The 26,064-nt window shown below is 41.0% G+C and overlaps 5 protein-coding genes across 6 annotated transcripts; 1 reads left to right on the top strand and 4 right to left on the bottom strand.

The window, feature by feature from the left end:
- Positions 1 to 9,459: 9,459 nt before the first annotated feature.
- Positions 9,460 to 10,797, bottom strand: LOC129593680 (protein trapped in endoderm-1-like). The gene is made up of 2 exons (XM_055490119.1): positions 9,857 to 10,797; positions 9,460 to 9,605 (listed from the first exon to the last, which is right to left on the bottom strand). The coding sequence occupies exons 1-2, from the start codon at positions 10,761 to 10,763 to the stop codon at positions 9,460 to 9,462; spliced, it is 1,053 nt and encodes a 350-aa protein (XP_055346094.1). The 5' UTR covers positions 10,764 to 10,797.
- Positions 10,798 to 13,375: 2,578 nt separating this feature from the next.
- LOC129593776 (uncharacterized) lies at positions 13,376 to 14,473 on the bottom strand. Its single transcript, XM_055490236.1, has one exon. It carries the CDS (start codon positions 14,351 to 14,353, stop codon positions 13,580 to 13,582), a length of 774 nt encoding a protein of 257 aa, XP_055346211.1. The 5' UTR covers positions 14,354 to 14,473; the 3' UTR covers positions 13,376 to 13,579.
- A 1,073-nt stretch (positions 14,474 to 15,546) lies between these two features.
- LOC129593759 (uncharacterized) lies at positions 15,547 to 17,328 on the bottom strand. The gene is made up of 4 exons (XM_055490217.1): positions 17,039 to 17,328; positions 16,674 to 16,890; positions 16,262 to 16,320; positions 15,547 to 16,172 (listed from the first exon to the last, which is right to left on the bottom strand). The coding sequence occupies exons 1-4, from the start codon at positions 17,090 to 17,092 to the stop codon at positions 15,939 to 15,941; spliced, it is 564 nt and encodes a 187-aa protein (XP_055346192.1). The 5' UTR covers positions 17,093 to 17,328; the 3' UTR covers positions 15,547 to 15,938.
- A 1,190-nt stretch (positions 17,329 to 18,518) lies between these two features.
- LOC129593668 (monocarboxylate transporter 3-like) lies at positions 18,519 to 23,241 on the top strand. 2 transcript variants are annotated; one of them, XR_008691110.1, is made up of 8 exons: positions 18,519 to 19,191; positions 19,520 to 19,663; positions 19,877 to 20,497; positions 20,901 to 21,026; positions 21,133 to 21,263; positions 22,455 to 22,549; positions 22,657 to 22,955; positions 23,125 to 23,241. XR_008691110.1 is itself a non-coding variant. In XM_055490103.1 (5 exons), exons 1-5 carry the CDS (start codon positions 18,936 to 18,938, stop codon positions 21,237 to 21,239), a joined length of 1,254 nt encoding a protein of 417 aa, XP_055346078.1. In that variant the 5' UTR covers positions 18,520 to 18,935; the 3' UTR covers positions 21,240 to 21,426. The 2 variants fall into 2 exon arrangements, 1 of the variants encoding a protein (XP_055346078.1); XM_055490103.1 differs by lacking the exons at positions 22,455 to 22,549; positions 22,657 to 22,955; positions 23,125 to 23,241 and having other exon boundaries at positions 18,520 to 19,191; positions 21,133 to 21,426.
- LOC129593667 (mucin-2-like) lies at positions 21,050 to 25,396 on the bottom strand. Its single transcript, XM_055490102.1, has 9 exons — positions 24,829 to 25,396; positions 23,621 to 24,361; positions 23,148 to 23,350; positions 22,831 to 23,026; positions 22,663 to 22,754; positions 22,435 to 22,530; positions 21,901 to 22,191; positions 21,720 to 21,841; positions 21,050 to 21,622 (listed from the first exon to the last, which is right to left on the bottom strand). Exons 1-9 carry the CDS (start codon positions 24,881 to 24,883, stop codon positions 21,418 to 21,420), a joined length of 2,001 nt encoding a protein of 666 aa, XP_055346077.1. The 5' UTR covers positions 24,884 to 25,396; the 3' UTR covers positions 21,050 to 21,417.
- Between the last annotated feature and the right edge of the window lie 668 nt (positions 25,397 to 26,064).

The raw sequence follows: 26,064 nt of genomic DNA, 5'->3' as shown, positions 1-26,064 counted from the left end.
CTCCATGATCACCACCTGTGGCACAAGTACTCACGCATCAAAGTCCGCTTTGGACAGCAGCAAGAAACATTGATTTTATTGATGCTCAATTGAGATTGCGTAAAACCGATAAACAATAATAAACTTGCATACAGAAAACAAATCCATCAGTGCAATGAAACTCCTAAACCCGTAAACCGTTAGTTTTGATAATACATATATTATATAAAAACTGTTATGATTTATGAACATACAATAATATGTGCTTCATATGTTTGCATACTTCAGTACCAATACAGACAACTGATCATAGGAGTGCTATACTATTAATATGTTGTTTATCATACATTATGTTATAATGACATGCTATGCGGAAATCGCATTACGACTACCGCACGGCGCACTAGATCACCAAACCATACTCAATCGCCAAAGTGGGAAAATAAAAAAAATAAACTGTTTCTTATATCGAAGTCCTATTTACCTGTTCCTACGTGCACGAATGCATCTGGAAGATGTTATTTATTGTTATCTAGATAAATAAGGATTGATGTAACTTACGGTAGGTACACACTTATGTTTTCGCTTTTAGAAGGCACGAGAGCTCTCAGATTCAAGTTAATGTTGCTATTCGATTGCAATTTCGTAGATGGTCTAGACAAGACTCAGCTTTTTAAACAAATTCAAGAGAGATAAACCCGCTATAACATGTGATCAGTTCCAGCGCTAGTGACTCATTAAGAAGCCTAAGAAAACATAAGAAAGAAAACCTAAGAAAACCTAAACAGACAGTTCGCGCAGAGTGAGGACTTCCGGTTATGTGCGTAGTCGTGCTGCCATGGTAGGCAGGTCAGAACAGATAGCCAGAACAGGTGAACCGCTGATACAACATTCATCCGCTTTAATATAATAGTCCTTATGATATCCTGTTTTTCTGACGCGCTAGGAAGCGCTGTCATGGCTATCAAGCGATTACTGGAAAGGCCATCATAATAACTAAAAAGCAGATCAAGCAGGCTACGTGTATATTAACAAAGCCCCGTGATTTTGACAACCAGAAACCAGATCTTTGAACGTCAACAAAACACACACACCTTCGGTCGGTAACAGAGGGCAGCAACAACAACATCGAAGATAGAGACTATGCACAGCTGACTATATCATCAAGGTCAGTCCGAGCGACCTCTTGTAACTTGGACAAGGAAGAACTAAAACAAGCAATACGTAAACGAATTAAAAGTAAAGCTACATGTCCATACCTTAACAATTTCAGTTTGTCTTTTGCCTTCTTTACCTGCGTAAAGAACACTTGGTAGGGCATCGAAAGCAACAACGCCCATAAGGTAGAAGCAATCGGCGTATGAGCCACATACTGTACCGTACTGGATCCAGTGTGGTGGATGTCCAGACATCCAGATTCCGTTGATGTACACTGTGCCCTAGCGGCACTGTACAGTACACGGTTCCGAATGCAGACATTAGAATGAGTCTCACCACTATAAAGTGTAATGATTTCTGGTGAAATAAAAAAGTCATAATTATATGACCGCTTCCAGAATATTGTCACTCAGCGGAATGACGAGATTTACACACGAAAGGAGTCCGTAGTGTTGGGTGAATTGCGAAAATAGTGGTGAAAAACCCGTTTAGCGACGAAGAGGTTATCAGACTTACGAGAGCTACAAATGTTGACTGTACGTTTTAGCCAGAATCCCTTTTGACTATTTATAATGCTGGCGACCACCGAAAATTTTTCCTTAGAACTATTTGCTGTGCCATTCCAAAGCGATGTTTGTAATTGGTTTTTACTGCGTTTTGTTTTTTATCGCATCAACTTACATAATTGCCAGGGTGTCAGCACAGTCAGGGTGGTGAAGTGCTAAAATTAGTAGTTATTACAATACGTACTTTGGTGGTCCAGGTTTTTGTTTTTGGATAGTGTGCCGGAATTTCACAAAATACGCAGCAACCAAATACAGATACAGCCTCAATATAAACCAGCGATATACGTACAAGTACTCTGTAATCTGTGTGGCTGCATGCATGTCTGTAATCCGGTTTGGCACAGACAGCTTAAAAACACAAGGAAGCCACAGTACCACATCTGACAATTTGCTGTACATCAGGTGCCTGATTTAACGGCTTTTTCTATCCCGGTACGATGACCTGTAACTAAGAAGTTTGTTTGCAAAACTGATGCGCCCACAACGCATGCAAGGACGCAACTTAAGCAATCTTAGCGTTACCGTCAGGTCATCCGGTTGCATCGAGTCGCATCGAGTCGAGGTTTGCAATCTGATCATATTCGGCCGTTTCCTTGAAGGGTTTTAACTTCCGTTACACTAATTATTTCCGGGCAGCTTTCGAAGTAAAAGAGCTTAATATTTCAGAACAATTATGCTAATTGTGAGAACAGCATTCACCGTACTTTACGTACAGTGCATGCGCACTGCAAGCTTCAACAAGTTCTACTTATAGTCAACGTCTCTAGGCAAACCCGAATCAATTGAAATGCGACCACAGTCCAATTTAAGTGGACTACCGAAACAGTCTGGTGTTAAAATGTAGGATCTCTTTAAGGCTGTTTAATGTCAACACGAACAGAATCGGGTCCATAATGGCTTGCATATTGAACATCGATCCAATGATAATCTCGAAATACCGGGTTCGGAATGAATAAAATGGCTGTAGAAAAAAATAGAAAGTAGCCGGACTCCAGAGGACAAAGATGCTGGTCGAAAGCACCAACAACAGCACTGTTTGTCCTTGTGATTTTGCCGGTCGTCTTCCCGGCGGTTCAAAATGTGATTCCGTGCCGGTGACTTGCGTTGCTTGTGCTATAAGCATCAGATCACCTTAAATATTGGTAAGTAAGGCTGGGAACGTACTAGAAATGATTAAAATTGGTCAACTAACTTACTTCTTGGCCTTGCCGTTTGGGCTGTCGTCCTGGTATCCGACATCCCAGTTTTTGCCCGGGATATCATTCGCTGGCGTTGTTTGTATGCGATTAAGGGAGACGACAGAACAACAGCCAGTAAGCAAATCAGGCATGATAACTGTGCAATGAATGCCCACGACCTTTGGAAGTCCGAAGCTTCCACGTCAATAAAACATCCATTTACTTCTTCGTTGTGCCGGTAGTAAAGGGCATCTACGATAACACCGGGCAATGTGATACCCCTACTAATAATGTTTACGTGAAACCACAAATCTGTGTGTTTCGGGTGAGCGAAACACAAAAAACGGCATGTGATACACAAGAGTGCATGTCGATTCACTCAAATCACTTTCGCGCCGACTGATAACGTCTGGGCAGTTACGTTTTTATCTGGTGCAGCATGAAAGCTGTCGTGATATAACATATTTCTTTCGGAAAACACAAAAACCGATTTCAGCTGACAAACATTTGCCGGCAACTGAGCTTTTACATTGCCACTGTCCAAACTCCAAACCATTATGTGCTGTTTCATTATTTTATTTATGCTTGTATCTGTACAGAAGCAAAAACGCTCATGTTCATACACCTTTATTGTAAAAAATAATTTAAATTACCCTTGCACGTACACGTGGCATGAGCGTACAATACAACGATGATTAAGCTATACGTTAATTAATGCCTATGCATAAGTCTGCTATACACTTTACGTCTGCAAATCGCCCTCTGCACTAATTAGAATGCATGGCGCTGAACTGTGTATTAAGGATAAATTGTCAAAGACCGAACACAAAACAGTAAACAGTAAGTTCCAATTTTGCTCATGGGGCGTTGTGACTTTTATTATAATCATTACAGCGATTAACTTAATACTTTACGAAAAGCATTGGCTACAGAGTCTTTCTTTCTTAATATAGAAAGGTCATGTATTAATTAATTAATGCATGTGCTGCTGATATTCGTATAAAGCCATGCAGTAATTGAGAGTGCATTTTGTACGTAGGTGCGGTGTATACTCTATTGTACGTTGCGACCGTGTACCTTGAAAATTAGGCTTTTATTATTATTGAATATTTAAGTTTTTTACCTAATAATAACTGACTACAAAATCCTTTCTACTTGTTTTTCGTATTCCGGACAATCTGAAAATATCGATTCACGTACTGGACAAAGCATTTTCCATGTTGTTCCACTTGATAAATAATTATCAAAAACTGAATATGTAATAATTATTATTTTATGCAAGCTTGTTTACGAGAATAATAAAGCCACTTATCACGCCTTCTAATGTGGAATATTAAAGGAATGTCGTGTCTGTGGTGTCCGGTTTGCAAATCATATTGTCAAAGTGTCCGAATGCGAAAACATCGAATAACTACAGAGTACATACACTGAGTACACTGTAATTATGAATTAAACGCAAATTTCATGACCTTTGTTCCTAGCATCAAGCATGCTAGCCAGAACCGCAACGATCATAACGGCTGTTTCACTATATTTTCCGTAGCAGTGGCAGCACAAAAGCTAAAATTAGCACTTATCCCTAATTAAATTATTAACCTTTGAAAAGTGCTGCGCACAATATTGCTTTGTGACATGCACCGGTTAAAAGACGGCATAATTATCGCAAGCGCGCACGTACGCGTAAGGAGTATCGATGCGAAAAAAGCATCTTATCAGTAATTCACACAGAGTCGCGCCGTAACGGCTGCGGATTCCATGCGCTGCTATTGCGCGCGGCAAAACTTGACAGTGATATCCTAAGTCATACTTGACTTTTTAGTTTTCAGTCGAACGCATTCAACACCGCATTGAACCATGTAAAATATTTTGTTAATCCGCTGCTATATATTCAAAATTTATCTATCCGGCAGCTAATGATTAATATGAGCTAATGTATTAGCAAATTGGCAACATTCTCAAAGACATTTAGTCAAAGATATTGACATCGTTTCAACCGTTTTTTCTGGGCAGTGTCGGGTAGCCGCAGTGCAGCTGTATCGCCTTGCTTTAACTTTTGATCGTCGATAATGTGCAATGCACTTTATTGCCTAATTGCACCATAATCCAAGTGCACCTGTAGTGCTATCAAGTAAGGTTGTGCTGGATGCCGATGGTTTGTTACCGGCCTAACGCACAGAAAACTGGGAGTTTGTTAAGTTTCCAGGGAGTATTCCGAAATGAAATCAGCTGTATATAACAGTATTTAATTATGTACGGATTGTACACGTTCGTTACCGTTTTATCAAGCGCGAACTATTAATTCGTTCAGACACAAGTAGGCAACAATCACACCTGCACTCAAATCGTCATTAAAAACTTTGACTTACCACAAAACAAATGCAAAAAATTCATAATTAGTAATACACATACTTAGAAGACAGTCCCAACATTTTCTGTGCGACCAGGATTTATGCAATTTCTACCGGTATACTTCATGTCCGACATCGACAAAATTTGTATCGTTACAAAATTTGGTTTTTTTCCGCCAAAAAAGTGCTGATTTAAGGGGTACTGTGACCCACGCGAACTACGAGTGACTACACATGTGGATACAAGTACCAAAATAAATATCAATCACCTGTCTACTTTTAATGGGGTACCGTGCGCCACTGCCCAACCCACCAATGTCAGCCCCACGGACGCTTGATATCCGTGCATATTTCGGTAGGACACCGGAAACAATAACGCCCATAATTTGTTAATGGCGATTAGCGTATGGGCCACATACTGCACCATTGTGGGCACCCAAATCCCGTACGTGTACACGGTACAGGCCTTCGCACCCAGCCACCAAGAACTATAATGATTACTGATAAAGTCAAATAAGTCGCAGGTTATCGTTGTTAACAGATTGGCGCACAGTAAACTAACAAGATAGACGTTAAAGGGTGTCCACAGAGTGCGATGCGAGAAGAATATTAGCAACAAAAATGCATTTAGCGAGAATCCCAATGTGAAAATGCACAACGACACGACAGCATCCGTACTCCACACTGTGCAGACATCCGTGGCACAACTGGCATTTGATATCGGAAAGATGGTAATATTTTGAGATGTATTAGAAAAGGTTGCGAGGGACATTTTCTACAGACGTTCAGTGATAATGTAATTTTCTCGGAAAACTGTAGATTATCGCTGTTATCCCAATTTCATGGAATGCAGTTGCCAATCAAATTAAAGCGGCCAGTGACGGTTCAAATTATCATGCGTTTAGTAATGAACAACATATATTGCAATTGCATGGTCGAATTCGGACTGATAGGCGCATAAAATTACGTGCGAAAAGCACCAGGTCGGACAGGCGACCATTCACTGTCAGCAAACGTACAATATCTATGAATAGAAGCAGCGTATAACTTTCACGTGATCATCCCCACATCTACGGATATATACAATAATATGCAAGCCACATAAAATTTATTCACAGTGACGGAGATGTCAAATATCACGCAGCCGGATTTGAACTGACATGGTGATGCTTGTTGACATGGCCCGATATGCTCAAAAGGTGCATTGTTCTTTGGTTTACGGATCGGATACTGCATTTTTATAACCAAGCCGGCGCGGTTTTCATGTAAATGTGATTATCTGTATCATCTAGTAAAAGGCCAATAAAACGAAAAAATGTGCGAAAAACAAATGCAAACTGTAGAGTGCATAGGGCATGAATTAGTTTAATTAGTACTTCTTGCAGGCGCAGTCTTTTCCCCAAGAGAAACGACAAGCTATTAATACGTAAAGAAATCCATCAGGTGTGATGAGATGCCCGACGTAGTGATTAATAAGGTTTGATTCAATCTTGCCAACCACACCCGACGTATCGGTCATCAACCAAAGCTTAAACTGTACGAGTATACTAACTGCAAATGCCATATTACAGATACTGTGCAGTGTACACTTGTACATTGTATTGTTAATATGCTCAGGCATATTGTCTGGTTTGTGAATGTATTTTGCATATGCGCCTACAAAGTAAAATATGTAGCATGCTTGCTCAAAGCACGGATGTGTAAGTACTGTACTGGTTTTCATTCCAGCGGCAGCGGTACAGGTCCTGCTGCTAATACCCCACTTCAGGTGTCTCATTGCCGGCCTATAGTTTCTAAATCATAGTTCAACAGCAGGCTCATGTGTTGCGTAGTCAGGATGCACTCCGCATTCATGCTTAACGGTATTATGCCAGATAAGCGTTGGCGTGTATTATCCCACTTGTCGAAATTTCCGTACGAAAGCTTCTTTGAGTACGAACGATTTGCATCTTTTTTAGAATAAGAGTTTTTGTGAACCAATACCGTATAACTGAAACATGATACAGATTTTGTTTATTCATTTGATTTTTAAGACACCTGCAGAAATTTGATGACCTTTACAGTAAAAATTGGAAGCTTGTGGGTTCGCTCGTCTTACTGCTACCTGCGAAGTTGACACTATTTTTATGTCAGGAAATTTCATCCGCTTGATGCAGAACCATCTCGGTAGTGCAAAATAGTCAAGCTCAAATCAATGACAACTAATATCGTACTCTTCGCCAATGATAGTGCTCTCGAAACATACTGGCGCGAAGTGCAAACTCATAGCGCGCTAAGCGCCTAATAAGCAGATGAACACTGAAACAATATTTCTCATTTCAAGTGTATTTTCCATTTCATAGTTTTTTACATTTGCATCAGTTGTTTGCAATCAACTAAAATTACTAAACGATTTTCCAGGACTGGGATATTGATTTGTCCAGCTAACGTCTTTCTTGCGTCGAATAAACAGTTTCATGTGGTATGCAGAGTATTTTGTGCTATTACTAGAGTATTAATAGTGCGGCAGTTACAGAACATACACTAATTTCAACGCTCGGAAAATCGGGTAAACAGTATTGTTTACACTGATAAATTTGCGGCTGCTGTCTACTCTAATGAGCTGTCGTAGAACAAATTATAGAGTATAACTGTATACCTATTACCTATCATCCGCTACTAATTATATACAATACGGACACTGTCCATAAGAAAGTTTCTTCACAAAAATAATATCAACTTTGAGGTACAAACTACAAAGTAATACCTCAAATTCTGTTGCCTAGAACCTTCAGGATGTATACTGGGCCACTGGATAGTGGCCAGTACTCCGTTTACAAGGGAATTTCTTATCGGGGTAAGCCATTTGCTGATATCCACGCTGAGAATGAACTAGAAGAACTCAGTCTTGTTTGGACTTCAGATCCGTGCTTGGTCTTCAAATGAAGTTTAAAATATGTTTTATTTTCTTCGACATAGTTTATTTTCACATAGACTCACAAGATAACACACGCAGAGTAGTCAAAATTAGTACTGAACAATTAGCAGCATTGTTTTTGTTTTGGCCATGATAATGATTAAGCTATGTACGAGATATAATCCAGTCAGAGTTTTTTATAGTCGCGTTCAACAGCTGATGGCATTAGTATTGCAAAGAGCCGCTTTCGCTCATACCCTCGTTTTCGTCCTCGGCCAGCTGCAACAGTACTTCAACAGTACTGCATCAGTACTGCAACAGTAGTAAGTACAGATAGATAAAAGATGTGTGTGTGGCTTGCAATCACGGCAGCGACATGCAAATCAGACGTCACATTTTTTGTCGCTTTGCTTATAATTAGCTTTAACGACAATAGACTTCCAGCCGTCCACCACTTGCTTGCTTCTGTTTGTCCAAATGGTAAAGCGTTAAAAATATATTACGTACTTGTATACTCGCATGCAAATGCGGGAGTAGGTATTCGTTTCTTATCAACCTTACGGTAACAAAATGATAGTACTTAATACTACTTACTTATGTGCGTCAAATATTAATGGTGCGCTCGTTATTTTGCTATTATTTTCCTGACATCCGTAACCTTTCGATATGACACCGAGATTATCTTTTTGCGTTGTGCGTGAATGAAAACAGACGAATTAGAACATTTGAAACGTACTGTGTTTACTTGACAATTGTCGTACGTACGACAATTGTCTCATATCGTTGTTATCGCATAGTACGCGTCAGTATCAGCGAGTATTTGCTAAAATCAAGGAAGCATTGAAACTGGTCGGCACGCGGAGCATTCGCATGAAAACTGCATCAGCTATTGAAAAGATACAGTGGTCCGACGTAATTATTACTCCTTAGTTTGAATGAGACGCTAAAGCCTGAGAAAAGGTGGTTCTATCTGTACAGAAACTAAAAACACTGTGTAACGCTTTATATTATGTTAAATTAATACAATGTCTTATAAACAGCCATCAACCGTTACTTCATGTTTGACTTGCATGGTGTATTCATAATAAACCGTATGCTACTGCATATATCAGCTTTATCGAATATAGGATAAGCTTTTTATTTGTATCATATTATAGGTAACTCAAAAATTCCAATCGTTTTGCCAATCAATTATGTATACCAGTCAGGTAAGCCCAGCGGTCTATCGATCCAGGTTAAGTATACATTTTAACCAATGGCCGCGCCTTCGTCCTCTAGTTAAGAAACAAGACGTTTACAAAGAAAAGCATATTTTTTTTCTGAAATCATAAGCTTTAATCGTTTTCGATCGAGGGTTGCGTTTGCTGGCGTATGCTTTCCATGCGGTCACTTCGGCTGCCTCCGGTTCGAAAAATTGGGATCAGCTTTCGCCGTAACACCGAACTCATGGCAACATAGAAAACAGGGCTTGTGGCGCAACCTGAGAATACATATCGTTATAATTTTTACTCATCAGATTTGACGTGCGACTTCGTGACTGCATCATGTCAGCGAATCGTATTAAAGTTAATTAATTATTGTGCACAGTGATGTCAGGCAACATTTGGGATACGACGGAAATCTCTCCAAAAATAACCAAGCTAGCTAGTGTTATTATTTTAGACGTACTTACACAATTCCCCTAACTGGCCCTAAGCCTACTACACAATGCGTTGTTTACAAAATGAATACCTATCCACACCAGCAGGATCAGCGACATTCCCGTAGTTGACTGCAGATCACGGACGGTCTTGACAAAGAACCCATACAGCGAATTCGGTACATAACAAATTAGGAAGATGAAACACGTGATCATGGCGGTGTTGGTCGTGCGGATCTCTGCACGCACACGTTTTCGCTTGGCCACCGTGGCATCCGTCGCCCGCGTCAGTCCACCTGTGGTGCGGGAGAATGCGTCATTGTTCACTGATTTGTCGATGCGCCGCTGCCGATTTATGGCGATGCAGTACAGTTTCACCGAAATTGCCAGGTACGATACTACCATTAAAGATAGAGGAAAAAAGGAATTCAGCGTTTTGTACGTCAACTGGTATGGCCGCAGAATGACCCCCACGAATAAGCACGTGTGTGCGATCGTCGTGTACCCAAATGTGCCGAACATGTGGAACAAGGGAAATATAAAGGTCACTAGGGGAATAATCCATCCCGCCGCAATTAAAAAGCCGGCCACCAGGTTTGAGTAACTGAATTTTTTATGACTTAGAAACATTAGCGTGATGAAACGGTTTAGTGCGATGCCAACATGAGCGTAGGCGGATGCAGTCTGACTGAACCAAAAAATATAAACCAATCCCTGGCAAGCGGATGGATGGAGAAAAAAATAGTTAATAGGAAACGTTGTGAGAGTGTACGCTAACACTGGTGCGTTAACGGTGCAGAATAACAGTGATGACACGCAGAGATTAATCAGCAGAGCGTCACTCTGAGGCGTCTGCTCAAAGTGGCGTTGCTTAATGAAATACAGGCACAGTAAGGAACCCAGGATGCCGGTAGGTACGAGGACGCCGGTGATGATCCCATGGATATACGTGTCAGTTTCCTCCTGACGTATCAAGGTATTATTAGTCAGATTGCTCATTCTACGGAAAGAATTATAAACGTGAAGTTAGATATCACCACCAAACCAGCGAACAGATACTGCAAAAAAATACAAGAAGAGATGGCTTTCATTTCTGGCGCGGTACAGATAAAATACAGGCGAGGTGATGGACTCACGTGGGAATTGCGTATGTGGCATTCATCGATTTTTGTTAAATTGCACGTCATTTTCGCTGTATCGGTTCCATTTTATCTTAATGGAGTTATTGGATCAGGTGAAAAAATCACACGTATTTCTTGTAAGTTCTCGAGGGCTGACATAGGGTTTTAACTGCAATCAATACCATTCCCGATAATCTTTGACCCAGACACTTCCAAGGAGCGGAAAATTAGTGTCGATTGGCAAAAACAGCCGGATATTAATAACTGATCAGAGTGCAACGCCCATTGTGTACCAGGTAAAACAGTTCAATTTTCTCACCCTGTCGCTTCCGGCATCATATGTACGTGTTCATCTAACGTTGTGGATGATAAACTGAAACTACACCTAGTCACATTAGCTGATTTTAAATATAAGCCGGATGCCGGGAAGATGGAGGCACGCATTGCATTAATGAAAATGATTCCGGGTGGTTTTAACGTAAAGGAGTGAATCAATATCTTGACGGTAGGGTGCGAAACCCGCATGCATACATCATGACCAATTTTGATTCGGGTACCACCACGGTATCAATAGATTCCCGCCGGAATTATACAAATGTGGAAGTGAGCTATCCGAAATTTGCTGCGTGCCATTATACGATCAGCCCTTTTCTTATGAAACACTATGTCACGCATGCATTTTAAAATAGCCGTGACCACATTCCAGTAACGAGGTTTCTTGTTACGAGTAGTTATGGTTATATTTGAGCCTTTACCTTTTGCATACAAGACAGCTATACATTACTTACTAATTTATTTAGAAACCTATTGTGTATACTCTCATAATTAAGATCATTTGATGCAACGTCTACAGACTATAGGACAATCAAATTCATAGAGATATTTCAAATTTGTCAAATATTATAGCTGTGTAAGTATCAGTATGTCTTAAGTCTCGAAAACAGTCTTCGCTATACAGTAGATAACGCGTTTAAAAGCGCTTCAAATTTATTTAGGCGTTTCTGATCCAGTAACATAACATTATTCCTCAAGCTGATTGCACCAGGCCACCATATGCACTCCGGCTGGGACGAAGGTTTAAAGGTACTTAATTACTGTAAGTAATCCAAATTTGACATGGAAATTTTGGCTGGTTTTCAGTATTGTTCACTTTTTCAATTTTCAAGGTACGCATACAAAAGAGCTGCTTAATTAGCGTTTTTTATAACATTCGGTTACATGCGTACATAGTGGAAACCACCATTTTGACAGAGTGTTAGAATTCACAGTTCATTAATTCTGATAATTCAAATGAAAAATACAAGAATTATTCTGCGTTATGCGGCTTAACTTTGTTTTCAATACATCAAAATGGTGAACAAATGTCATTTAATATAGAGTTGGAAATGGTGAAATGTTGCCGCTTTGTGTTAGTTATTAGTATTAGTTAGATGACGATCATTAGTTAGCAGTTTCTCGTTTACAGTACTAAACTACAACATTGAAGCCATTTTTTAATACATGGGCCTCCCCCGCTAGATGAAATAAATATCAGCAGAGACCGACGTCCAAGCATTGTGAATGTGCATTGGAATGCGCATGCGAATTACGAAACAACAAACATACAACATGCTTAATAATATCGAAAGCATATGAACTGCCCGCATGCGCAGTACCAGCCTGCGATTTCGTCGCTACGGTAAATCAACAAATAAAACAACAATTTTGTTATTACATCTGTTTAAGCGTTTAAACTCGGTTGAACTGCAACAAAGCGAGCGTTTTATGCCGTCTGGTATAAAATGGCATTTGACAGTTTTGATCCAATATAGCGGATAAAAGATGCAGGAGGTAGCGTCTGTTCCCTATAATACGAGTAGGTTACTGAAGTATTCTCGCGTTTTATTCATGATTGCTGGTTACTCAGCTATTTTTCCGTTATAAGCTACTAAATTAAACACTGCTATGGAGAAAAGGAAGACCATTCTTTTGGATTCAGGTCGTTTGTATTAGGTGATGTTGCTTCATCGGCTAATGAGCATGCTAAAAGCTCATATATCATAATATGTGCATCATAAAAGGTCAAATAACTTTTAGAAAATGATTGTGTATAATTTTATAATTTGGGTCATCTGATGCAACTTGCCCATGGGTCATCAGATGTGGGCATAGTATGTGTAGTAATCGACTACATGCAAATAGCAATGTTTCAAATTTGTCTGTTATAACTTTATAATGCAAAAGGTTCCCATGTGTAGACTTTTGAACTTTTCCATTTCAGTATGAAATACACGGCCGGCAGGTTTTTCTGGTGAATATAAAGCTCAGACTGGTGCCTGGAGAGCCGAACGTACATGCTCGTTGTACTGTGGAAGGTTGCCGTAGGCTAAGATCTTATTTACCATGCACACTTAAACGTTTCCGCGCAATAATTATGTGGACCTCTGAATTTGTACAGTTACCACTGATTAAGACTTTACGCAATTTTGGATATTGAATTTTACTGCCATTTTTAATTAATGGGTTTTCCCACGCATTTCGCATAGAACAGTTTACAGAAACAAGCGAAAAAACACCATGTAGCACAAGCAAAATACTCTCAGCATATCACTGACGGGCGCAGCGACGGCGATAATGGATTATGTCAAACTCAACAGCATACAAATTAGTACCTAGTAACAAACAATACTGCATAAACGTCAATTTGACATTTGACTAAATAATTCTCCTAGCGTTTTCAGTGAGCACTTTTCTGGCGACCACGCCAACATGACTGTTCTCCAGTTGGCTGCCAGGGGTCACTCCGGCCGTACCAAACAAGCCGCATTTTTCCACCGAAAACCCAACTAACTCCACTTCCCTTACCAACACATCCTCATCAAATCCGTAATACATATCCGGCGCATTTGCCAACTTGGTAATCCACTCCTTAATATCCCCGCCCGACATGGACAACCATCCCGGCCACTCTTCTGCCGCCTCCTTTTTTCGTAAATACTCCAAATACGCTGCCGGTGTCGCGGCTGGTGCGCATAACCCACACGTTATACATGCAACACCATCCGGGGTCAACCAATCATAAAATTTCTTCAGGATATCCCGAATGGCTTCCGCTGAGGTAAGCCAGTGAATCCATCGTGATGCCAGGATGCCGCCTAAACTATTGGAGGCAAAGGTCAATTGTGTACAATCACCGGGAATAATTCGCAAAGCTTCGGGAAACCGTGTAGCTTTTTCGTGATGCAGTTCCACCAAGTGGGGCTCATGCAGATCATTGGCAATCACATCACAGCCCGTTTCCAACAACCGCAATGTCATAAACCCGTAGCCACAACCGAAATCGGCTACAGGGAGGACGGGTGCTTCCCGCCGCATAAGGTCAATAAACTCTTTGCAGTAGGGATCTAGATGGGTCAAACAGTACCCTTGGCGGTTAAGCGTTGGCCGCAACGGCCGCTGCACAGTGAATGCGTCAAGCGCGTCTTCCATTTTGTCAAAGCACGTGTAATGCAGTAAAAAACACCGAACATACCATGGCGGAAAGTTCCGTTGAGCACTTCAGGGTACATTTGGCAGATATTAGCGTTACATGGTTATCGTGTTCTGATTGCCGAACCATCGTCGATCGGTGCGTAAGTGCATGTACGTCGGTGGATCGCTTATATGAGGTACTTAATGCGGTATAATTGTTATATTATTGCACAATATCACCATATTGTGGATATTTAATAAAGTCGTACATCTTGTGTATTATGGCGAGTTTACGATGTACGTTAGTTGATAGCTTGGTATCACGTGCTCATAGAGTGGTCGACTATGCAACGCCATATTGACCGAGATTCGTCATACTCAGATACATTGCGGCGGAAAATTTTGCTCATTACTGAATCTGCGCGTAGTGCCCTTTCGCGAACTGACACACTGCAAGGAAATCTTGAAAGAACCCTGGATAAAATAAAATGTTAGCAATCTTGCTTTTTTGTCGCGTTAGTTGCTCATTGTGCTCCAGGGAACATGTACATGTTGAACGGCAATGAACCGCACACGTTGAATCATAATATCATTATCCGCAAGGCGACTTCCAGAGTAGATTTGCAGTGTGCTGCACGTGCGGTTTACTCACGTTTCTATCGCGCGACACAGCCACGTTTATAGCCGTTGTCGAAAAATTTCCGGTGGTGCACAATGATTGTCGTTACGCATATCGATTAGATACCATTGTTGAGCGGAGCCGTTGCACGTGTACATACGTGGGCAATTTCTTTACTGTTAGTAGCGAAACTTCAGCGTTACTTACGATTAATATAAAATAGTTTAAGCACTGTGTTACCGATAACCTTGAACAAAGGTACATGCATTAACATGAAGTTTTCGTCCAACAAGCTCTAATTCGGCGAACTATTAGCTTTTACCAAGTTTTCGATAACAAACCAATACGATTCTGTATAACGACCGATGATACGCTAGTAACCCATGGCCATGTGTATGGTACGGTGGACTTCATAAAGGAGGTTACGCAAATACATCCACACATATGCTGATGATATGCATATGCTATCGGCTATAGCCTACAGGTGTAACCATCTTTGTGAAGTCCACTTTATGTGTACATATATAGCAGGAAATTATAACTATGCTGGAAACAACTCGTTCGGTTATTATTCGAACTTCGAAGGGGCATATTTACACAGTACTTATCACAGTATTATTTTTACACAGTAATTGCCATGTGGTTTCAAGTACTAGTAGCCTTTCGAATTTGTCACATATAAAAACTGCTGATTAAATAATGAAGCTGACAATGAAACTTTTCAAGCATGGTACGAAGAGTCAGTAGAGAATTTAGCTTCCCGCCGTGAAAGACCATTATACTCGTAATTAGGTAGCTAGCTTATTTTCCCAATCAGTCAGCAAACAAACAAGCCGCAAGAATGATAGAAAAAAATTGCAAAAACATGGTAGAACATCGTTTACCGGCAGAATAGACCACAACTATCATTAACCATCAGCAATCAATGCCGATCGTAAAAAATGGTTCCGGAAACGATGCAATATGTTGCCGCGGCGTACTCGCTTAGGATTTCTTGTTCTTTCTCTTGGCGGGTTTGGCGGCCGCCGCAGCACTCCCCGTCTGATCCGGACTGATTGCGCCTAGGGCCTCTGCTACAACATAGCTGTCCTCATTGTCCAGCAGGGGAACATCTTGTCCTTGGTACAGCCGACTGTTGGAGTAATCATAAAACTCTTTGGCTTTGGAGCAATCAACATCCCAGTACCAGTGACAAACCAAAGTAATTTGGTTGAAGACCTATGCGAGCGTAATTAAAACGTTTTTCATCGGCAGCGACGGCAGGGGATAAAGGGGCTCTTAATTGTGTCTTACAAATAGTTGCTTACCGTAAGATTAGGGCACAAATATGCAGTTTGATTACCGTTGACGTCACATCGACGAATGACTGTAACAAAAATCATTTGATACAGACAGAAAAGGCATGGATTGATTCTTATGTACAATATATATAAACGCCCCAACGATAAATACTCGTATTGATTACGAAGAACTTAACACAGAATTAATTCTCTTGCTATGGTGGCTAGAAAAGATTGAAATAAATGCTACTAATAATAAGTCAACGGTGCCACTTAATCAACAAGAAACAAAACAGGTTTCAACTTATAGAAGTAGTGCAAACTGTATATCCATAGTGGCTCGTCGGTATTTTACAGTTTCTTCGTGTTTTTTTTATATGTCTCCGCTATGTGCACATGCAGTAATCATAACGCGCACATAAAATCCGGTCTTACTTACCCTGGCATTTAAACTCGACATCGGCATAGAATCCAGCTTTAACCGATCCGCAGTCAAAGTTTCCGGCTGGAATTTCGTTCAAGTTGGGATAATCTTGTCCGGCCTTGGCGATGCTCAACAGCGCACGAATATCTTCGATGCCCAGTTTGGCCTTCCCGCGGAGCTGGTCCAGAGCACTCCATACACCGGGATTCTGATTCTGGGCCGCACGCTTGACCTTTAAAATTTACGACATGTGTCCATTTATTGCTAACAATGAAATGGTTATCACAAGTCAAGAAAATTACTAACTGCCTTTTCTTTTTGCACAATGCCATTATTCACTACAAAAATATAAAATTGAAAACATACAATTTTTATCTTACCAGTCCGCCAGAAGATACCCCCAATAGGGCAGCTAGAAGGATGAGGCACTTCATTTTATCTGAGATCTTATAGTACCGTTAAACAAAATAACTAAAGACAGCTGAAACTGCTCATATATACGCTGCCTAGTGGGATCTGATTATATATCTAATAAAAATAATAGACTTTTCTTCAAAATCAAGTATGAAGAAGTGGGTCGGACATCAGTGTTTTCACTGCTTTATTATAGCTTGCGTCTTGCTCGACATTTATCGTCATCTCAAATGCCAATCTCCTATGTTCTGATGCTGGTATGCTGGTAGGTGCTACAGAAGACTGATTCTCTAATGTATCTGTATGCCTAAGGAAATGAACTGCTTGCAATGAAAGACTGTTCGTATTATATTAATAATGGTATTCCAACGAGTATTAAAATAATGATTCTCTTTTGTTGGTGATGGTGAATATTGTGCTATTTTTTCCGCGCTACTGCGCTAATAGATCACCACATATAATACGTGAACTTGTAATGATTGCTACACATACTTAATACCTTATTGTTCGCGCTTCAACGTTCAATGACGCGCATACAAATCCAAATCTTTCGTATTTCGTTAAATAAAATACCGACGTACCAGAATTGTTTCTTTCATTTACTCTTTACAGAAACTTTGTGCGATGCTCTGAATCTGCATGTATTGGCGCATTTGAAGTATACGAATACGTCGGAACATTTAAAGAGTCATAATATTCAACAGCCGGATCTCATTTACCTATAAACGTGCGGCGCCAAAATGATTAGTTATTCTAGTTGCAAGTTATTCTTGTCGTTTATTTATCGGTCTAATCTATTATGTTAATAGTAAATCTTTATTAGTAATTTTTGCAGGCAATAAATGGCTTACCAATCTATAAATACGTACTTTTTCTGGAAAATAAACCGAAACTTTCTAATAATAATAGTAGGACTCGAATACTCAACTGAACTCGTATTTCGAGAAATTCTAAGCAAACAGCAGCCAATTTGAGACCCTAATGAGACTTAATTTAATTTACACGGAGGTTTTATTCACAAAACTTTTGTAGGCTTCATCGCACTCGTACCGAAGTATCGTTATCACGCCCGGAGCAACAGCATAATTAAAAGCATCAGAAACACTGTAAACCTGGGTTTTCGCTGTTTATTAGCAGCCAGTGTACATTTTGATACTACTGTCGCTTAGTCAAATAATAAAGTTCTACCGTAAAAAAACCCCAGCGACCAGACTTTACCGTTTAGTCAGCAAAATACCAGGCACATGAGCTCGTTCACATTGCAACAAAAACTAGTAATTTTTCGGCATGCGATTCGTAGGCCTGCCGTAACTTCGCTTCACGCTTGCTTGAAGTGTCGTACGTACTGACAACCAAACGTGTCATGCTTTAATAATGCTAAGCTTATACAGCTGACCATATTTAGAGCAAATTGTTCACATTTTTGCCATTGTTTCTGTACAAACACCAATAATTCCAACACACCGGCGTTTTATGTAGTCGAAGACGACAACGATGGCCGCCGCGACGCGCGGCACATTACTGCAGCGCATTTACTACCTTGCGGCCAATCCATCAAGTGTGTTGATTTTTCAGCCTTACAACCGGGGTGGTGCGGCGTAATGCGCTGGTTCAGCGGTAACCGTACCGCGGGTTTAAAGTAAACATCATCCAAACAAGAAATCAAGTGATCCTCGCAAATCGCGGTCGCGTCTCTGGCCATCATATATTTCCGGTGCCTTAGCTTGTTTCGCTGGCAATGGCCGTTCATGACAATGGGCTGAATTTATGAAACTAATATTAACTTTTTTGCAGTCATTCTTTTAGAAAATTTAGCTAATTCGAATTCGAAGCTAATTAATTATATTATTGTTATCTGTAATCATGACGAGAACGGCGAAATATCATGTGCAGCCCGTTGGCAATGGGAATCAGGGTTATTTTGACAAGGGTGGCGACCAGGTGGATCGGGGTTATGCGTGGGCTATTTGCGCTACCGCCGGTCTGATTTACACCATCACTGATGGTGTCAGCTTTTCTACAGGAGTGCTCTTCCCGGAGTTTATGTCCTACTACAGCTCACCGGCCAATGAAGCAGCTTGGATCTCTTCCCTCATGTTTGGGGCCATGCTTTTGTCGGGTAGGAACACTGGATCAATAATTTTGGGTTTATGTAACATATGTAAACCCAAAATTATTGATGATATACATAATTATGTATTATCTGTGCTGTTTGCTCTTTTTTCAGTTTTGTACCATAAGTGAAATAATGATTACATCATCAATGTTTTTGTTGAGTTGGCTAAACTGCTTTATGGTTTTTGTTGCTGCCTGTTATACTTGCAATTGGGATATTATGTACAATACCAATCAAAAAGATGCGCACAATAAACAATTTACCGGCTTCCTGTCACTTGAGCGTTACACTTGTTTCTCATGGCGATCAGTTGTCTTTCTACTCACGTTAGGACCACTTATTGGTGTGCTGATCAGCCGGTTCGGCGCGCGCGTTGTGGGCTTTGTTGGTTCTCTACTGGCCGCCGGCGGGATGGTGGCTAGCTTTTGGGCACCTAATGTTTACTACCTTATGGGCACATTAGGCGTTCTAACGGGTATGTATGGATTCATCAATTACAAAACAGTGACCGGTACCCTTAACCATGCATTCAATAATATAATGTCGGCTGATGTAAATGAATAACGCTCACCTATAATTATTTCCTGGCCACTGCAGGGCACTGAGCGATATGCATTGCGTGGGAATAATGTCCGTTCTTGGCTTCGACCATATTACACCATGTTTAATACCCATTTCCTTGATACAGGTCTTGGCTATGGCTGCATAATGCTAGCAGCCTTAACCAGCGTGACCTTCTGGTTTGATGCAAAACGCGGTTTCGCCTTCGGCCTGGCTGTTGTCATTTCCGGTCTGGGCACTTTCGTCATCTCCCTGCTAACTGCCTTTCTTCTGGACCACTATGGCCTTCATGGTGCACTTCTTATTCTTGCCGGTGTCTCCCTACAGGGCTGTATCCTGGCCCTTCTCCTGCGTCCCGCTCCCAAACACCTTCCGGAGCCTTTGTCCCACTATCCCAAAAAGCATTTTGACCCAGCCATGTTTAAGCGGGTTAAATTTGATATCTTTCTGCTGGCGTGTCTGATTTTTGCTACCGGATACTTTCCGATATTTATGTTTGTTACGTCATGGGCGGAGCAGGTGCTGCAGTTGAACGCGGTAGATGCGGCGGCTTTCCTGACGATAATTGCCGTAGCGCAGTTGGCGGGGAGGATGGTGTGCGCGGTGTTGATTGACCGGACGTGGGTCAATAAAAGTTTCTTACTGGCCGGAGCGCTGTGGTGTGGAGGGGCGGCTGCTTGTTTATCGCTGTATTGTACAACGTATAAAACCGCGGTGATGTTTTGCTGCGTATATGGATTTGGAGGAGGTACAGTAATCCATATGTAGTCATCCAAATTCGTAATTATTAATTATCTGTACCATCATCCACAACATTCATTATTACTGACAGTACAAAGCATATCTGTAGATATTTAATTATCCAAACTGATAGGAGTACAAGTTGTATGTATTCAAAGCGTGCGAATAGTGTGCCTTTAAAGGCACACTAATCGTGCTGTTTGCTGTTCGATTTTAAAAAGAACAAGTTTGAATTTTCACTATCATCAATAATTTTATATTGTGAAACTGTGATTTACGTGGTAATTGTGCACATATGAATCAACAAACACCGAAACTGATACAAGTACAGATACGTAACTGCTGTCACGTACGTCGCGTAATAATAACGACTACAATAACAGCAGTATCATTTTTTGAATTTTATATAGGGTGTGCCATGGTTGGACTTCCCATGTTAACGCCTTTGTTGGTAACAAAAGAACAAACCGAAGTGGCGAGCGGCTTTTTTGTTTTTGCCTTTGGCGTATCCGCCCTATTAGGCCTTCCAGCCGCTGGTAAGCTGGCTGCTGTACCGTATTAAAATTTACTTTTTAAGAGAAGGAATTTGTGGCAAAGAAACTTTTGTAATGGCTGTTATAAGCAACGGTTGTTCGATTGAAGGTGCTGTTGTGGAATATCTCCAAGGAGACTTCCGGTGGCTCATGGTGGGATCGGGTGGTTTGATATGTGCCGGTTCCTTTGTTGTTGCAGCTATTGAATGCCACTGATCATACATGACCAAGTTTCTAGTTGTACGTAGTTTTATACTTCAGTGACCTTTAAAGAGTATGTACATACAAAGCAGTGCCAAGGTAATACAAATTATTATTACAATATTATTTAATACAAAAACCAACAAAAAAGAGGCACACGGAGATGGCAAACGTGTTATAAAGAAAACACAAATCAGACGTTGCCGATTTCCCAGTTTCGCAGTTCCCTTTTTATCTCGCCAACTGTGCGTTTGTATTCCGGAGAACGCTGGTGGGATTGAGGTTCGTACCCGTTGTTAACATATCCACTACGAATCTTCACAAACCTACTGCGCGGCGATTCAACAGGTTTTCGATTAGAAATACCTTGCACATAATTTGGATCGATATGATTGGTCCTAGAAAAAAGTGCTTAACATTATAAACTATTAACTTAATACCATGAACTGCTGTACAGGAGTTTTGAAATTTAACTATACAATGCGCCTTGTTTACTTGATAACGGATATGAGCTTCACCCGTCCTGCCCCGCCCTTTATCATTGCGTCTTCTGGGCGATTCACTGTTCTATCGCGTGATTGGACCCGTGGTTGCTCCGAATTAGCTACCGGAATTTCCTGAAAATTTAATGTACGTTTTTTTGGATTTCCACGCACCCGAAAAATATGTAACATACACGAATTGGTTGGGTTCGGGAAGGAAAAGCTGCTTGTACAGGACGGGACTCACTAATACGAACACCCCGATCCGGTGTTGGTTGTTTATCACTAAAACTTTTCTGAATAAACGTGGTCTCTTTTGTTCCACGGAGCTGCAATGGATTTGGCAGCTGTTCCAAAGGTCCACCAGGTACCAAGGATTTTTTTCGAGGCATTAGCACAGTCTGAATTCCTTGGTCCTTGAACTCGCCAGGTTGCGGCCGGAGCGATGGTAACGAAGTTTGCGTGGCAGTAAAGTGATGCGATACCTGTTGGTGCAAATTGCGAATTTACGAAACTGACAGCACAAACTGACAACACCACGCTCGAACTGTTCCCAAGGCGCCTACCGGGTGGTGTTGTCACTTTATAATCAAATCTTGCCAACTAAAGTACGCATGTACGGGTTATTGGCCGTAAGGTAAGATTATTATGGAGAAAATTCCTTAAAAATTACCGTAACCTTGGCGAGCGGTACAGCAAAGCTTGAGTTTAAAATCATAAAAGCGTACCAGTGTCGGAACCGTTTTAGGTGGTTTCCGTATGCATCGAATCCAAATACACAGTAAGAGCCAAACCAGACAGATTGCCAATAAAACTGCCGCCGCCTGATATAAAAACCCACAAGTAAGTACTCTTTAGTAGTATTATAGACGTAACTCGCGGTATGTTGCTTTAGGTAAACAATATCAAAGACGTAGCCGAAATAAATCGTAAGTTGGTATTATTTTTAGTATTACCGTCGAAACTCCAACAATAATTCCGTAATAATCTGGCGATGAAATGCTAGCTGATGACGGACGCGAAGAATTTTGAGTCAATCCAGAAATCACTAAAGCAGAAATTCGGACAATGTAGATATCAGTACCGTATGAGTAATGCGATTTTGTGGAAATTAATATTTCTACCGGAAGGTCGCTGTAAGACAACACTGCCGAGAATGGAGCTGATCTCGTCGTTGCTGAGCAGATTAACCCGCTCTAACCCGTCAGATGCATTTAAAACGCTCCACTGCGGTCCGAATGCCAGATCGGTATGCAAGAGAATGAAATCAACCTGGGTTGCTGCAGTTCCGTTAAGTGATGTACCATTTATTTGTATAATCTGCAAAATTAATAATATAGATATACATAGTATCAGCTTTTCACGTACAATCTTTTATTCACATTACTGAACGGTTCCGCACGTATCTGTACAACCAGACGCCAAGCAGCGGATCACTCACCGTTACGTTCGATACCGGTGTAACCGTCGTTGTGAAGCCAGGAGTGGTGATATTCGTGGCATTACTTATCAGCCGTTCGTCTTCTAGAAGTGAGACGTACCGGCGATCGGCTTCCTGAAAAACCTTCAACAACCCGGCTTCCATTCGAGTGCGGTATGTGCTCAAAACCGAATTGGTTCGATCCCATCGTGGCTGAGCTATCACTAATATAAGAAAAGCAGGAAAATGAAGGCAATAAATAATTTCTCATCTACGATCGTTACAGTACTGCTGCGCCTGAGATGAGTAACTGGAAGGGATGTGTAAATGACTTGCAAGAGAAAGTGCCATGCAAGAACGAATGGAACTCTTGAAATTCGATACCATCAAAAAATGACTTCCGAGTAGTAACGTCCGACAAACAAAAATTTTATAGAAAGAACAGAAACAAGATAAAACGGAGTATGGCAACAAGTAGCGCTAATTTCTCGTACCAATGCGCAGCATTTCATTGGCAAGGGGGGTTGCTACCGTTGTAACCGTCGTAGTGGGCGGCTGAAACGTCGTCGTCGTTGTAGTCGGCCGTGATGTGCTCAAAGGTGTCGTTGGTGTGCCGACTACCAATACTGGCGACACGGTCTGTGTCGGTCGAAGCGGACGAATGACCAGTCGCGTATCATTCAGTGTCCGCAAATCCGGTGTCGTCGGTGGGAATGTTGTTCCATCATCCAACTGCATCTGCACAGTTGACATTGGAGCTGTCACGCTGCTGGTCATTTCTAACGTCACAGTGGGAGTCGGGGTAATGAAAATGGGAAGAAAGGCGTCGGACACAGAGTCGGGAGTAATTAAAACGCTGGTAACTGGGTCGATGACTGAGCTGAGTGAGCTCGTTCCAAATGGGAAGGCGATAGTTGATAAAAAAGAGTAATCGACGGAACTAGTAAACCAGATCATTGGAGTAAAATCCGAAATGAGAACGGTTGATGGTGAAACAGGCAGGATTGGGGTTTGGTCCGGCGGAGAAACTGCGGGGCTTGGTAATGATGTAATTAACAAAACGGAAGACTGAAGGGAAGGTAGAGGTATCACGGGGACTCGGGTTGGCGAAGGCCGGCGAGAAAGGTGAACAAAAGGATTGAGCGAGGCCAAAATTGGATTTAGCAATTCGTCTTGAGCAATATCCACCACGTACAGCGAGGTGTTGCTATTGATTTCCGACCCTCCGGATTGACCTACATAGACAAGTGCTTACATATGACAAACACATTCAGCAACTCATCGACATTTCAGTATGTAATGTATTTTACATAGTATTATGCAGACAATCGAAATACTATGCTCAAAAAGTATTTTTTTGTTGTTTATCTCCGAGCTGGATGGAAGCTTGACCTTAACAAGACTTTAAAATGAATGTGATAAGTTGTGGGCAATGTTCCCGTTAAATATGACTGCATTAACACGCCTAATGAGAAATACAAGTATATACTCGTACATATAGATGTATTATCTAAAACAGAATAGACAGACTAATGACTACGTGCGATAGCTATACGATGAACCGTAGAAAATACATTGAACAGCTCGTTCGCCGATTTAACATCGCTTTTGTTGAGGTTCCACTCTATACAGTATAAAATAAAATTAATTAAGAACTCACTCATACTATTGATGCCATCTGTAACGAAATCACAGAACTTACCGTCTACAAATCGTAGCGAGATGGCAATTAATGCCACCAAGTACCTCACAGACATATCGTCGATTTGCCACAGTCGTAATATTTCTTACCGTAAGCAAATTCATCACATTCTTATTAACAATTCAACTAACGATTTGTACGTTGTAATTTTCCAAGTGCTCGAGCAACTGGATTGCTGCTGGAACTGCTTCTACCAGTTCTAAACAGCAAAAACAAATCACCAAAAAAACCCGTGATAAATCATCCACAGTCTTACAACATTCCCGTATGCATATGCCAGAAAAACTGGCACAACAAATCCTGTAGAAAAGTCGGTTAACGGTGGCAAGGGTATGCTGAAGCCCGTGGATCAGTGCTCGGCAGTCACCATGATAGGAAGACAAACATAGTAAGTGCTGGCAACTCCAGCTAGAGTAGCATCTTCCTGCCCTAACTCCCGTCTAGCATTACATATTTACCCAAGCGGCTGTGTGTGGAGCAATGGTACGCTAAACCAAGTTACCAGAATTGTATGGATTACGCATCCATGGGTACATGTTTGTCCCTGAAGCAGCCGAGCATTATGGTGTTACGCACCTTTACTCATATGATTCACCATCGATCGATACCACTGTGAATCTCAGGATCTGCAGTATGCAACTTTCTGCCGCGATCTACTTCGGAAGTTTTGGTGGTATGGAATGCATAGTTATGAAGGTCAACGCCTATTACCTTATACAGCACACTATGCTGTGCTGTGCTATAGACTCTTGATGCACAATACAGCGTTGGAGCAATGTTTATGCGATCCTAGATCAGTGCCTATTTTTAAATCAGTTATTGTACGATTAATTCCGATGTAACACTCCTTAGATTTATTCATTTTATGATAAAGGGCAACCTTTAAATAAAAGTTACTCTACCGGTATTTCCGTTACTGTGCATGTACGTACAGTTAATGCTATAATAATCTATATAATTATCCTTAATTCTTAATCTAATCCACCTTTCTACATTCACGTTCATTTTGAGAGTGCAGATAATTATTTTAGAATGTCATATTTGTTTAAACTGCTTTTGAATAATTTTGTGCGTTAACGCACTGCAATGAAGTTGTAGGCGTAAAACAAAACGACTAAATTAATGTAAGCAAATACATAGCGCCAAATTCTAACGCATGTTTGGAATTAACAGCATACTAATTATGACGAACATCTTACGATAAAAACCGTGAAAATTCAACTGGTAAAAGTGTTC

Source organism: Paramacrobiotus metropolitanus, unplaced genomic scaffold, assembly GCF_019649055.1.
Source record: "Paramacrobiotus metropolitanus isolate TYO unplaced genomic scaffold, Prichtersi_v1.0 Parri_scaffold0000063, whole genome shotgun sequence".
In the NCBI taxonomy this organism is placed as follows: domain Eukaryota; kingdom Metazoa; phylum Tardigrada; class Eutardigrada; order Parachela; family Macrobiotidae; genus Paramacrobiotus; species Paramacrobiotus metropolitanus.
The sequence above is the reverse complement of the archived record's forward strand: the minus strand, read 5'-3'. Positions and strand labels throughout refer to the sequence as shown.